General features: G+C 40.3%; 1 protein-coding gene across 4 annotated transcripts in view; it reads right to left on the bottom strand.

The window, feature by feature from the left end:
- Positions 1-10640, bottom strand: part of mark4b (MAP/microtubule affinity-regulating kinase 4b) — a 72676-nt gene extending 62036 nt beyond the window's left edge. For all 4 annotated transcript variants that reach the window (XM_049577661.1, XM_049577656.1, XM_049577659.1 and 1 more), the window contains exon 1: positions 9579-10640. In XM_049577661.1, the coding sequence (XP_049433618.1) occupies positions 9579-9626 (48 nt within the window). In that variant the 5' untranslated portion in view covers positions 9627-10640. The remainder of the gene's footprint in view (positions 1-9578) is intronic.
- Positions 10641-15546: the final 4906 nt, after the last annotated feature.

Below are 15546 nucleotides of genomic sequence, written 5' to 3'. Positions count from 1 at the left end.
TATCTTTGGCCATCATTTCCACTGGTAATGATAACATTGTTCTCACCAAAATAGCTGCTATGATGAGATCTATGCAACATTCCTAAAATGAAGACTGACGGGATGAGAAGCACGCAGTGAGATGATCAGATAGGTTGTGAACAAGCCCACAGTTTCGCTCATTTATCCCACAGATAAAACAAAGTGAATGCACCCATAATTTAAGTAATAATGCCACTGCATGGGAAAACTGTGCACACACAACCCCTGGGAAGGTCAGAGCTGATCCAGGAAGTCTATAAAATGTGATGAGTAAGAGTTTGTCTTCATTTTCTTTTACAAAATCCAAGTTTGTCTAGCATACTCATTTGTTTAAAACCTGTACATCCACCTCACTGTTTGTGTTATTTGCCCTGTCAGATTCCATTTTTAGCAATGTTGCTGATGAGTACTATTGAGTGTTACTACTGGTAGTAATGATGGCCAAAACTACACAGATAAGGTTATTTGAAACCATAGTTTCCCTTCAAAGATGCACCATTCATTTCTACTCAGCCAGATAGTGTAAGTAGCCTTTAACACACATGGTGCTAGTTACGTTTTACAGGACTTTTACTCTCACCTCACACTCACTTTGTTCTCTAAATCATCTCTGCACCTGACTCAGGATCCCCTGGCTCAAAACTAGTGTTTGAAAAAGTGCTTTTATTGGTTAAAAACAAAAATGCTAAGGGAAACCGAGATTATTGTCCAAGAACGCTGATTAACTTTACAGTATGTGTGTTGCAGGAAACTATCACAGGTACTACCATCTCTCTGCTATTAACCATTTAATATGGCAACAATGTTATCCCTAAAGCAAAATACTAGTATTCTGATAATGAACATATCACAGGCTCTGTCTTTCTGCTCACAACAATTAAAAAGACTTCTCTCTTCTGTTGTAGAGCTTCTGTCTGCAGTGGCTGGACAGACACAGCTGTTTCTGATGAGACATTTCCTCTGGTTAACAAGAACATTACGACACACACACACACACACACACACACACACACACACACACACACACACACACACACACACGTCACACGATGTCTTTACAACATGCAGTTTAGACTGAACAACATTAAGTGCAAGTACACTGCAGTTCTCAGGCAGTGGCTACAAATAAAAACTGACGAAACATAACCAGGTATCATATCAGTACATCAATCTGTTATTTATGTGACTAGAATGCAAAACAAGTAGGCAGTATCAATGACAAAGGTGTGTCGAAATGCAGACACATGGAGTCTAAGACTGTACAACTTAACATCACAGTTTAAATGAAGATATTAATTCAAGCTTCATAGATCTGCAGAGTTGACAAGATAACCACACTACAGATGCAAACACACTTAAGAGAACAGGAAGAGCAGATATCGTATCCACATGACTAAACTGCAGCAGCTCAGGCCTGAGGAGAGACACTGAGGACAGTAAGCTGACACCTGAGAGCCCCACAGCAGAAGAGCCCCATTACACAATGAACACAACAGACCGACTGTGTGTTCCGACTGTGAGCCCTTTATGCTCGTCAGCCGGCTCGTTTTTGTATTTGTGTGTATCTGAGTGCGATCATATGCTTGTCTGCAGGGGTCTGTCTGTATGTGTATGTGTGTGTGTGTGTGTGTGTGTGTGTGTGTGTGTGTGTGTGTGTGTTTTTGGCTGTCTGTGAACACAGTGTCATTCTTCACACGGTAGCCTGATCTCTAGAAAACGCCACCTGTTCAGCGCCTCTTGCTGACTTACCTCTTAACTAGAGTTACATAAGAGCTGGCAGGAAAATAATTTGTGCTGACAAAAAGCCATGGAAGTTACATCTGTATTATATCTGCATATGCCAAGTTTAAGTTTAACTAATAAGTGTTTAACCTACACATACTAAGAAGTGGCCTCTTTATCCTGCCTCTGATACTAGGTACCTTCCTTACCTTCAACAAGCCAATCCTTAATTTTAGTTTTTACATCTGGCTGGCCTACCAGGAGAGATGGTAGAAACTGTACTGCTACACACAGTATGTAGAGCTGCTTATAGAAAATAAACTTGTCTAAAGATACATCATGTAAGCTGAATGAAAACACAATTTTAATACGTTGTAAATACTCCTATCCACAAACATTGAACATATACCCTCTTCACTGCTCTCACTACTGTAAACAAAATGCCCTCTGGTGAACAGCAAGTAATAAGTTTTATATTACTGACAGTGGAGATGTACCAATTGCAATTTTCTTGGACAATTACAATTTTCTTTATTTCTAAGAACTATAATTGATAGCATAAATAAAACATATTTGGATCTTTCTTGGCTGGAAATAGTAAAAATGCATAAATGATATCAAAGATGAGCGTCTCATTAATTGGAGTGAGAATTAACTTTAATAACTGTCAAAAACACCTAATTTGGCTGCTCAAACCATTTGTCAGGATTGTGAGGGTGTTATCAGATCACACCTTAATAACAGCTCCCTATTAGCTCAAGTAACGTTACCATTGCATTTTCCTTTCGATCACTAGTGTTAAAATGTTTTGCTGTCACAGAATAAACCAACAAATCTATCAAATAGATCTAGACTAGGCTAACAAGCAAACTATGTTAGAACACCCAGCTCTATGTTTTTTTTAACTATACCTCTCCGAATAAGGCGCTGATTGTTTTAGCATTTTCCATTCACTTATACCAAACAGTTAGCATTAGCTTTTCTATGTGAAACTTATGAGTTTATTATTCATGACCCCAGTAGTCGCTGGTTATCTTAACTAATTAGCTAACTAGTAGACTAGGGTGGACCACTAATATATGTTTTATTGAGTTACACCTCACGGATTAGGAGGCTAAGTGCTTTAGTGTCTTCCATCCACTTACATGAAACAGTTAGCATTAGCTTTGCTTGGCTACACTTTTGAGCAACTTATTAACAGGGTGATTAATACAGATTTGGGAGGTTAACCACAGTCTGCCAGTTTCAAGCCATTACAACTTTTGAGAACAGGTTACAATGGCTCTGACGATAATCTGTGCAGTGCGTGCATGGCCACAAACTCATTGGCAAAGGACTGGCCATATCTGAGACTGACCAGTCAGTCACCAGGCAATGATTGATCAAGCTGAAAATCGGATGATTCCAGTCACCAGCCGATCAATAGGTGCATCTCCACCCTACATAATTAATAAACATTTCTAATAAATAGAGAACTAGGTATCTCAACTACAGAAACCTAAACTTCATACATACACTCAGAGGAAGAAGACGACAACGTGGACACAGTGATGGAAAAGTGATTCGGAAAGTGCAATGCAAAAACATACATAGAGGGAGACGGTAAGATGGTATTTAAGTAAATAATGCTAATCTGAGCAAGTAAAGTAAATACTTAAATTTCCCTTAAAAACAGGCCACTGCTGTGCTCTTGAGCAAGCCATTTACAGGAAGCTCTGCTAAATCTCTTAAGCTCTTTTCCCTGCACTGCCCTGCTTTACATTCACACTTTCTCAGCTGAATTTGCTCAGTGCTACCAAAGTGTGCTACTGCTAGTATCACCACAGCTACTGGGAGCACAGTGACTTGCTCACTGGCACCTTGGTAGTAGCTGTTAGGGCTGAACAGATGGCGACTCATTCACCACTCCAGGAATTTAAGCTGGAAATTTCCCTTCAACTGGCCCACTTCTCTGACCTTTGGGCTACTGTTGCACCCGTAATTCAAAACACATTTCAGATGGGTGATGCTGGCGAGTGTGTGACATGGCACACGTCAGAGAGGCATTGTGGCCAATATAGGTCGTCTAATATCAACCCACCTAATTTTATACCAATCATACATGGTTCAGTTGGCCTCAGTGAACTAGATGATTGAAAGCCTGGAGCTCTTATCACTGTGACTGGTGTGTTTCTGGGTGAAACAAACGCCTTCGTGGGGCATCAGAGGTGGATGCCAGCTTTTAGGTAACAAGTCAGGACAGCAAGCTCATGAATCTTTCGCTTGTCCAGGGAACACAAAAGCTCTGCTCTGCCCTGCGGTAGCACACTGAAAGACACGCTAGCTTTTTTTTCTCCCCCCCCCCCCAAGAACACACAGCTGTACATGTGCACACAAGCACTCACCCACACCTAGTACATGACTTCCTTTTCTCGCTCCCTCTCTCACACACACACACACACACACACACACACACACACACACACACACACACACACAGATAAAAGCTCATGACTAGCCCCAAGTAAAACAGTTTGTTCCCACAGTACAGTAACAAAAAGCACAAACATAAATGCATACCTGTGTTTTTTTTTATACTAGTGTGAACCTTTACTGACTATAATCCAGCTTTAAACTTCAAGCTTCACCACCACATAGCTCACTCTTAGACTAGAGACCCAATTGCTGATGCAACATTACAACCCTTATGTCCTCACATAAAAAAAGATTTTCCTCATTCTTCTAACCTTGACAAAACACTGGACGGATAAACAGGGCATAAACTAGCGGAGGATGAACAGTGAAAAAGACACAGTCCCAGGAACAAATGTGAAGTTGATTTCTGACATTATTTTGCAAGACAGCAGCAGATATGAGAGTCAAATAACTGTATAGACCAAAATGTGTCAGAGGTCACAAGGAGCTAAAGGGAAAGATTTGATGTAAGATATGAACAAGGTCAAAAATCCTAACAGGGAGTTCATGCTTGGCACATGGGAGTTTTTGCTGGTTGCTATTTGCAATTGTCAGTGCTAGATGCCACTAAATCCTGCAGATTGCTACTACTGCATGACAACCATGCATTTTTCAATTATCTTAACTAGGTTTGAATATTTTTCATAAAACATTTTTTCAGCCAATAGAGAAGCCTGTGATCCTGTCATTTAAGGTAAAATATCCCCAAATGACATTTGGTTTCTTATGATGATGTCACTGTCTAGCTTTGGTGCACTTTGCAAATGGTAATCTTTTGATGCATGTCATCTGGAAAACCTACGTAATTTGTAATGTGTCATGACAAAAAATACACACACACAAGACCATACAATTCTAGGACTTAATGTGTGAAGAGAAGAAAAAGGAATAGGATTTTTTTTTTTTTAACGGGTCCAAGGGTTGAAAGGAGAGGAAGGATGGGGACATGGATGCTGCCTGGACTGGAAGGGATGTCTGCCTTTATGTCTGGTGTCTGTGACTTTGGATCCACAGGACTTGATGGAGTCAGAATTAAAGGGAGGAGGGGAGATATCATGAGGAAGAGAACTGGTGTGAGAGAAGAAAGACTGAACAACAGTAGAGAGGCAATGGAGGGAACATGCAAATCTTGGATCCTGGTGTGAAAGCTTTGGCTGTCATGTCATGAGTGCTGTGACTGAATTATAACACAGCGATAATGATCTCAGAAGACGACAAAAACACGGGAGCATAAAAATCTCAAGTCGGGTTGTGTAACAGTGTATTTATGATGGTCTGGTTCTGCAGGAAGTTATGAAACTACATTCCGGTTTTGTGTTAAGATGCAAAATACACATGTACATGCAATGACGTGTTACTGCATGTCTAGAAATGTACACCCAAAATGTTCATATTATGTGCTATGTTAGAGGTGAAACAGTCTAAAAATTTCATATCATGGTAGTTAGTATTATCACGGTATTGTTAATATGTGCTGAAAATGTCCAGAAAGTACTGATACACACACTGAAATCATTTCACTAAGTTTTAACTTTTTTAAACTGCACTTCATGGCTCGGTTAGTACTAACTTCTTGTCATTGTTTTATGCATTTTAGAAAAATGTAAATACTGCTACCACTAGGTGTATGTAAATATAAACCTAAATATTATGTCATGCTGTAACTGTAGGGCTCTATGAATTGCATATGTAAATATTATGTAGACTTTTTTACATCAAAGTCTAGCAACCATTAATGTCTTCATTATGCTTCAAATGGCGTCCTTGGCAATGGTTTTCAGCTAAAATGAAGGTTATCTTTTTTTTGTATTCCTGTTCTGACATCCAGCGGCACAAGAAGACATTTTTATTCCAGGTATCTCAACTGTTCCTCACCAGTGTCCACTGTTTTTCTGCCACCAGTACGTGCACACAACTGCTGTGAAGTAACTGTGACGTCCACTAAAACTGGTCTATTGAAAGCCACAAACGAAACTAGCAGCACTTTTTGTTTGCATAAACAACATGGCCAATACCTTATGTAAACATATGAACACCACATCAAATGTTCAGTGACATTAAAGATAGCCAGTTTTTTAAATGCTTGCTTGAATGTCTGTATCACTGTGGATGAGGACAAGGAACCAGTATCATCACTGTGTTTGCCTGCTGAACACACACTGTCAAAAGAAGACTGTTGCTAACTTTGGTGTTTTTTAAAGTGCTGAAGAACACACGGTTTTAATGATAATTTAGATTTAATATGCTAATACTAAACAGTGGGAGTTTTACCCGAGTTTATCATGGAGCCAGTAACTGTTTCATCTCTAGTTCCTCCTATTTTGTCATTCTTATCTCTACAGCTTTCAAGCACTGTTGTACACTGAAACCTGCTCAAAATTTATTCAATTTGACATACCAGTAAAAAGTAAAAACTAGTAAATTCTGATACATGAAAGTTTTGGACCTGTTCTTAAAGGAAAAGTGTTTATGATTTAGGGGGATTTAGTGGTGTCTAGCGATGAGGACTGCAATTTTAAACCGGCTGAAACTTCTCCTATTCTTTCACAGACCAGGTGATTTAAACCAGCAAAAACACTGAATAAAGCAGTTTCACAATACAAATCAGTTTCTCCGCCACTGATGTCTTGAGGCTTGTCCAAGGGGCTGCTAACTACGGTGAGTGCAGTGAAAATTCAAATGGCCCCATCTAGAGCCAGTGTTTGATTTATCCATTCTGGGCTACCATAGAAACAAGGCAGTGCAACATGGTGGACTGTGGACCAGGACCGGCTCCCTATGTAGATACAAACACCTCATTCTAAGGTAGCAAAAATGATTCTTACTTTTAGGTGATTATACACTTAAGAAATCATACTAATGATAGTGTAAACATACTCACTGTGTATTCCATTTCTGCCAACATATCCCCCTAACTCCTACACACTGGACCTTTAAGGGATACTGTAAAGATATTTAGGCATCACTTTTAAAATTAGTAAAAGCATCTGTTTAAGACATAGTAAAGGAAGGAGGTAAGACCTCAGCCTTGTCTAAAGCCAGAGAAAAAGTAGTGAGACAGTTTCTTGAATTGAATCAGTTGTGATTATCTAAATTACATTATAGCTTCCACTGTGAAAATCCATATAGAGTCTACGTGCCACAGTACATGAACATAAGCCATCATTCAACCAGCCTTAACCTGGCAAGAAGTTTAACTGCTAGAAAGCAGAGTAGTTGGAAAATGTCATAATAGCACACATCACACAATACTGGAACCACTGTTTCAACAACATACTGCAAGAGGCCGTACTGATCATTTGTACGTGTGCGTTTGTCAAAATGAACAAGGGCGGGTGAGGAAAAGATGGGCAGGAAGGGTAATATGGAGGATCCCCTGTTGTTGCCATGGTGAGGTTGCTAACAAGAGTGGCTTGTGACTGAGCGAGCACAGCAATCATTCTGCTGTCCAGCTCATGGCCAAATAGTTTATTCCTCCTCTACCAGCTTGGTCACAATGCACCATAATAAAGGGAGCACCTAAATATTTCAAGTTCTATTTTGTAAAGAGAAAAAAACTCATAACTACTGATTTCACAGCAGTGGGACTAATCAAATAGCTCACTAAGTTTAAGGAAGGAAAGGAGTGAGGATGGTAGATTATTCCTCATCATTAACATGATGGCTAACTAAAATGATCATTCAGTTATCCTGCTTTCACAGTCAGAAAGAAGAGTTCTGTCATACGTAATACCAGCACTAAACCACAAGCAAACTTTTGTCAAAAATGACAAGCATTTAATAGCCACAATTATTGGTTTACTGCTCTGCTTTGTTTAGGAGAAACTGTTTTATTACTCCTGCAGTTACTAAACAGGAGAAGAGAGCCATTTCCAAGGAACTACTAAACACCATGTGGTCCAAAAAGCCTGCTGAGAAAGTGAATAGATATTGTAACAGAAAAGGGAGTTTCCTGCTTAATTACTCACATTATTATTGGAATAAAAAGGCAACATCTAATTGCAGTGTCACTTGTTTGGAGTCCAACATTTGGGTGTGGCCTGACAAACTGTCCAACCCATCCACTCCAGGCTCATATGAAGAGACCTTGGATTCTGCCACCTCTGTAAGGGTTTCTGGGTCCTGACAAAAGGGCTACAGGCAATAAACACCTAACTGAAACAATCCGCAGTGAGGCAGGTTAGTAAGGAAAGGTTGCAGCATCTCTCCAATGGGTACAACCAGGGCTCAAAATGTACACAGTAAATAACCCTGAGGAAAGGGACCTAATCTTTATGTTTTCATGCATTTTCCCTGTCGCTATAGCTATGGAAAAAGGTCTTTGTGAGAGTCCAGCTAACTGTGAATCAGCACTACTGGTGGCTTTCATTTATATTCATATTCATTTATATTGGGATAGTGATGATGACATATATCCTTTAAATACCATTTAAAAAATAGGAGACAAATATTCTCTATTTTGTCAGCTACTGGCTGCTGCTGCTGCAAAGGGAATTATGTGAGCTTGAAATCCAAAAGGAGAGAGTTATATTTCAGGTGGCTAGCTTTGTAAGCTTGGTGCCCTTGAGATAAAAGGTGGGGATTCTCCGTATGGCCACACTACTGATGTCGATATGTGGTGAGGGGATATTAGAGAGGCTCACAATCTTAGAAGCATCTTTATACTCAAAAAAATGTTGTATAATGCTTAAAAAATAAACCATTCAACTCTAAGTCCTGTCTCCCCAAAACCCAGACGCTGCCACAGACACATCAAAACATCAGCAGGACAAACCAGGCTAGCCTGACACAGCAGATTCTGCAATACTGAGCTGCTTTCCACTCAGTTTCATTAGACGGGAAACTGGACAGACCAGACAGGGTGGAGGGGGTACAGACAAGGTGAAAAGCTGGAAGTGAGGTGATGTAGGAAGGATGGGTGCAGGGCAGGCTGGGTGGCCTTGAGGAGAGGGCTGGGTGGCCTTGCATCAGATGCATTAATTATTGATCAGCTGGGGGAAGACAAACATGCGCACTGTAGACACCGGTGGGTAATTTTTTAGGCATCTCCTTGATTGATTACATGTGTGCATTTTGCGTGTGTGTAATCATTCTAACACATCACCCAGTCCAAGGCACCCAAGCCTCCTCATCTCCCTCTCCATGCCCTCCATCTCCATCCTGTGTCCAATTGCGACCCGTCCCAAATGAGCTGGGGGAGATTAGTGTCGCCTTGCTTGATTGCAGCTGCTCTTTGCACATGGCTGACTAATCTCAGGGCCCGAGGGTTGGGGAGGTTATTAAAATCATTTTCTTGAAAAGCACAGCAACACCTAATGGTAACATATTCCTGCTGTTGAAGGTGACAAATAGACGCCCTGTGCTCTTAATTATCTACTTACATGGTCCGGGTTCCGCTCGTTCCCAGGCAGTGCCGTGCGTAAAGACATGTTCGTCCCTGAGTGCGCTTCGTCGTCCACCAGAAAAATAAATAAGTAGGCTGTAGGTTCGTGTTCACACTGGGTTTAAAAAGAACACCCCAGATTAGCCTGGCGGTCAATCAGACCAGAAAAAACAGACTCTCTTCTCATACAATCCTCATTGTCACAGTCCGTGAAGGCAGCACAGATCACCAAGACAGTGATCCAGCTTAAATTGATGCATAAAAAAAACAAACTACATCCACCTCATGTCTGTCTGGTGTTGTTGGTACCAACCCAGGCTCATCTGAAGAAAAACAACGACAGAGAAAAAAGAAAAACAACCCAGACTGAACCCCCCACCTAGCTTCTCACTTTCCCCCAATCCTTCGCAGACGCTATCGTACCATGTCGGTTCACACGGGTTGGCTCGATAATAAAAAAAACCCGGTGGTCATCAGTTTACTTTCAGTTGCATCGGTCATGTGGTGAGAAAGGAAAGGAAACTCAACCATTGAAGCAAGTGATGAGGGTAGGAAATAAAAGGAAAAACAGCCGCGGGCTCTGAGCGACCACCGCGGGTCGAGTTGAGGAAAAAAGGGGGAGTTTTCCCCTAAGCTAGCTAATGTGATTTTTCAGGGTGACAAACGTCAAAAAGGTGGCTCCCACGAAAAAACTGTCACGGAAACACAACCAGGAACCGTCTTACACGACATTTCAAACACCGAAAGGTGTCCGGAGCCTTGGAAAAGAAATCAATGGCAAATTGCGGTTGGATTAAAGACAGCGGCGGATGTGCAGCCTCCCAGTCAAGTCTCCGGTTCTTCCTCTCGGTCCAGTCCGCCCCTTAGCTCCTCTCATTCGGTTTGGCTCCAACAGCTTTTTCGGTAAATGAAAGGTCACCCGGGTGAGCAGCAGCAGCGGCTCCCCGGAAACATTACATTTGCTTTTCTACCAAGAAGACGGAGGAAAAAGGGGATAACCCCTTCAGAAGCCACATTGACAAGAGAAAGAGGGAGGCAGAGGGACGTCAGCGGTAATAAAAGGCAGGGCTGCTGCGTCGGTGGCCGCGCACGCGCACATACACGCGCCTGTCTCCCCCTCGTCTCTGCCATGCTGCCTTCAAGCACTCCTCATTAAATCAGTCCTTCGAGTTTCGAAAATCCTAACTAGGATCTGCTTGTGAATTAAAGTCACAATTAAGTCCAGGATGACTTACCTTTTCTACAGTTTTATATACACATAAACAGCAAAAAGAGCGATTGTTATTTTTTGACAAAATCTCTTGAATTTTACCTCCCGGAAACTCATCTCAACTTCTGTTTCTTTCTCCTAAGATATCATTATCGCCTCCTGGTGGCTGAAATCATTTAAAGAGACAAAAACAGTCAGTTATACATCATGAAAATACGGGATTATAATTATATTTGTATTTATTATTATTTCCCTGCTATTATTTTATTATTTTTTTTAATTGTTAACTTTTCTGTTTTTCTGTTTTATATGTATGATTCCTGACTTATTCAAGAGACAAAAATTGTGCCAGTTTTACATTGCTTTTTAAAAAACGTTTTGGTATTATTATTATTACTATGAGTATTATTATTATTACTATGATTATTGTTATTATTGTTATTGTTATTGTTATTATTATTATTATTGTTGCTGTTGTTGTTTCTTTTTGGGGGTTTTTTTTTTTGTCTATATGTATGATTCTTGACTTTGGCAGTTTGTTTGCCCCCCACCCCGACATCCTACCCTTTTTTCTTGCTATTCTTTTAGAGACCAACTCAACTTACTTTTTTTTCTAATATAATATTATCGCCTCCTGGTGGCTTAAAATCATACAAGACAAAAAATGTGTCAGTTCAATGTTATTCGAAAACTGTCTTCTACTTAAAGTTATTATTATCATCCCTTCCCTAGATTTAAAAAGTGCCACAGTGCATAATTAAAAAAAAAGATGTAAACTTTTCTTTTTATACCAGATTCTTGATATTTACAGTACATGTTTCTATTGACTATGTTTATTATTGTGCACCAAAATACCAATACAAATTCCTTGTATGTACTACTTGGCAATAAACACGATTCTGATTCAAATACAGTACATCATCATGGGTCAACAAGTCTGTTCCATTTCAAAGGTGACAGAGAAATGTGACATAGAAATGCATCTTTCTTTGGCCCGAATTTGGAGGACAGCACCAGTTTATTCTTCCCAAGCTCCAGTACATACCACTTATCTCTGTGAGGGTAGAAGCAAGAACTAAGCCAAATGAAGGACCCTACGTAGACTGCAGGATGAAGGTTCATCCTATGAGCCTTGAGTTCTCCAAACTCCACAGTTTCACAGAAACAGAGGACTGTTCCAGTGTGTGGGACACAGCTTCTCAAATGAGAATACAATGTCAACATAGACTGTCTTTTGTCAGGGAGTTAGCAGACCGGGGTAAAGGATGGCACATAAAGAGAGACCACCCTCCTTGTCACCACTAACTCTCATTTGCCCTCTTCGGCTCAGATTATACACTACTTTCATCTCAGTGAAATAGGTCTAATATGACAGTTCAACCCCTGTTTTTGTAACTTTTCAAGAGCTTCGTGTTACAATTAAAATCTTTTGAAAACAAATTGCATTAAACATAATTTTATTTTCCCCTTTTCCCACCCAACCCAACTTACAAGAGTCATTAAACAGCAGGTCTAATTACTACTCACATAAGCATTAACTCTACAACAAAGTGGTATTTATCTCATGCTGTAGCTCCCAATACAATTTTTACATTTCAAGGTTGCAAGTCACATACTGAAAAGGACACTGAAAGAGATGTAATATTATGTACATTTACAGCACCATTAAAACAGCAACCCTGGATGGCAAGGTGACTTCACAATTAATGGAAATGTTCTCAGCATGAAACATGTGGGCCCATCTCCATATATCAGCAAATCTGCCCTAATGTGTATGTTGAGTTATTCACTGTTTAACATAAACCTCTAACCTCTTATTTAAAAGATAATTTTACTACACCAAAGCCCAGAAAATAAAATTTTATTACTATCCATTCTGATTTTATGAATATGTACAGTGCAGTTTATAAATTCTGGACAGTAAAATTTGAACTCTCTTCTATATTCTGCTTATGGCACAACTATAAATCTAAACATGTATGTCTTAACGTCAAATTGATCCATTACAGGTTTAAAAGCTCAGCTCCTCTTTCAGAGAAGCTTCAATTTGCACCACAGCCCAGAACTCTCATCTCATTTTGCTTATGCTGAAAAACAAAATTCTATATAGTACATGGCCAACTGGCCAGCATAGCTTTAAATCTTAGAGTCTATTAGAGATTAAAGCAAACTGTATGCCTATGAATACACGGGGTGACCACACCTTGATGTTTCAGTCAAGGGGAATTCATGAAACCAAGGCAACCAAAACCCATGTACCAAACACCCTGCAGGGCACAGTCCTATTTCCTGCTTCCTTTCACATGTGCTCAGATGGAAAGAGAGGAGCCCTAAACCTCATCAGCGTGGTTGATCTGGTGAGCTGTACAACTCATCCCAACATCTGCCTCTCCAAACTGAACTCCACTCAACACTTTGACGTCCAACAGATTTCCTCCTCTCTGTGAATCTCCAGGTTTGAACTGGTCGTGCTTATTCACAGACACAGCCATACATAATAAACATTTGACCAACCAGCACCTGAACTGCCGTATATGTTATATAATTCATCACAATATTGTAGACATTTATTAAAAAACAACAACAGCACAAAGTTGTAAATATTTTATGCAGGGGCGGAGCTGGACTTTGTAAACATTGAAGGCTCCAACCTAAAACTAGGGGGGTCCAGGTTAATGCCCCCTGGGAGGATTTCTTTTCCGATTTATGGCAGCTATATGCACTGATTTTCAAGCAAGTGGAGATAATAAAAATCTGTGCATCATTTGAGAAAAACATGGATAACAAAGAAAAAAACATCCTGTACATCCCATCTTGTATCTAATTGTTCTCCAACTATCTTAATCATTCTGAAACCATAAAGGCCCGAATCCACATTGTGGGGTTTTTTGAGTGCCAGTGCCTTTTTTAACTGTTCCCAAACAGGGGAGAGAGCGTATTAGGCCACTTGCAGTCGCCCAGAGAAAAAGGACGGCACCCACTGTCTTTTTCAGAGTGTTCTGTTTTCAACTTATAGTTGAAAAATCTCTGAACTTTTCAGAAAGGTGCTGGTGTCATCAGACCCATTCCTTCAGCTACTGTCTATCCCCAGCTGTATGAAATCATCACAACAAAGACAGAAAAGCCCAACTTTGGGATCAGCCTGGCCAGACACTAAGTGTTGTGTTCTGTCACCATACATTTTTAAGCCTGTTGTTAGCTGAGTAGTCAGCCCTCTGTTAACCCAGTGTGACACTGGCTACCGAGCTAACAATAATGTCAAGATATTGCTGTCATAGAAACAAAAACCATGAATAGTATGTCACTGAAGAAAGTGCTGGGAGCGCTTTGTTTTATGAAATGCTGGGATGTCCCCAGGGACTTCCTGCCACCTAAAAAGAGGCAAAAATTGTCTGATGTCACTATTTTTTCGGTAACATAAGATAGGCAGGGTAGGGATTTGGTATAAACAGCATTACTAATCTTTAAAGTTATATTTTGTTAAACTATGCTGGAGTAGAGTTCACAGAATAGATGTTTATCTGACAAATCTGCTACAATTGATCCATCCCATAATAATCTGGACTTCACTAACTGTAAATCAAGGATCCCAACAATCCCAGGTAAATGTGGTCTTCACTACTCTGACCTGAATATTAGGCCAAGAACTTTTACTCAATTAGATTTCTTTAAGGAAACAACATGAACACATATTATCATCTGAGTGAAACAAAGCTGAAGGTATTTTAAAAACTTAAGATTTAGGTCTTTTAAGAAAACATTTGGGGCTGAAGCCTCAGAAGCCACACACCCCCTGCTCTGCCTCTGATTTTGTCTGATGTCATGTTTTTTTAAGCAGAGCACATACAGTGAAACCATAAACGCTGCGTCCATTTTAGGAGTATTCTGTGTTGACATTTGACCTCAGCTTGTTCTCAGTAGAGAAAATCAGGAAGGATTTGGGAGGAGAGATGTACACATTCATGTAAGGTCAGGAGCAGGAAAAAAGTGAAAGCTTGTCAATTCTGCTCCTTAAAAAGCATTAAAATATGTGCATGTATATTTATGCGACAAAGTGATTCAGAAACTAATGAGCTGTAGCGGTGTAATTGTCACATTTCTATCACATATTCTGTCCAACAAAACCAAAAACTTAACCTCATCAATTATGATCAGTAATGACATTTAGGGATATCTTTTCTTGACGTGAAACATTGATGCAGCTCTTAAATTGCTGAGTATAAAAAAACTACTACAAGGCCTAAAAGCAAATGTATTCACAACCTTGAGTGATTGGATTAATATATGTCTTACTTTATTCATGACTAAATTTGAATTCAGAAGTCTTACCTGGACTGATCTGGACCTGTTGGAGCGAACCCAGGGCCTCATCCTTCCCTCGCACCCCTACTTCCTGGTTATGACTGAGACCAGGAATCCTGCAGACTGAGAGGCTGACACTGAGACGTGCAGGTGAGCAACACACGAGCAGATTCACTGTCAGAGACCCCTCAGAGGGCAGAGGCAGAGAAAGAGGTTCAGTAGGAGAGCAGAGTGCTGCTGCTGCTGCTGCTGCTAAACCGGCGAGACAATCAATGTTGGAAAGAACAACAAGAGCAGCAGTCCATAATTCCATGGATTATAGAGGCTGTTCTGAACACTGTGTTACAGAATACACCGGCATCATTAGCATCACTGTCCGGTCAGCTGTGCATAAACCAATTAGAGGAGAAAAAAACACTGGATGTGGAATCGTCAATACATCTAATGGCCTCTG

The sequence above is a fragment of the Epinephelus fuscoguttatus genome, linkage group LG5, assembly GCF_011397635.1.
Source record: "Epinephelus fuscoguttatus linkage group LG5, E.fuscoguttatus.final_Chr_v1".
Taxonomy (NCBI): domain Eukaryota; kingdom Metazoa; phylum Chordata; class Actinopteri; order Perciformes; family Serranidae; genus Epinephelus; species Epinephelus fuscoguttatus.
Note: the sequence above shows the minus strand (reverse complement) of the source record. Positions and strands in the feature narration are given on the sequence as shown.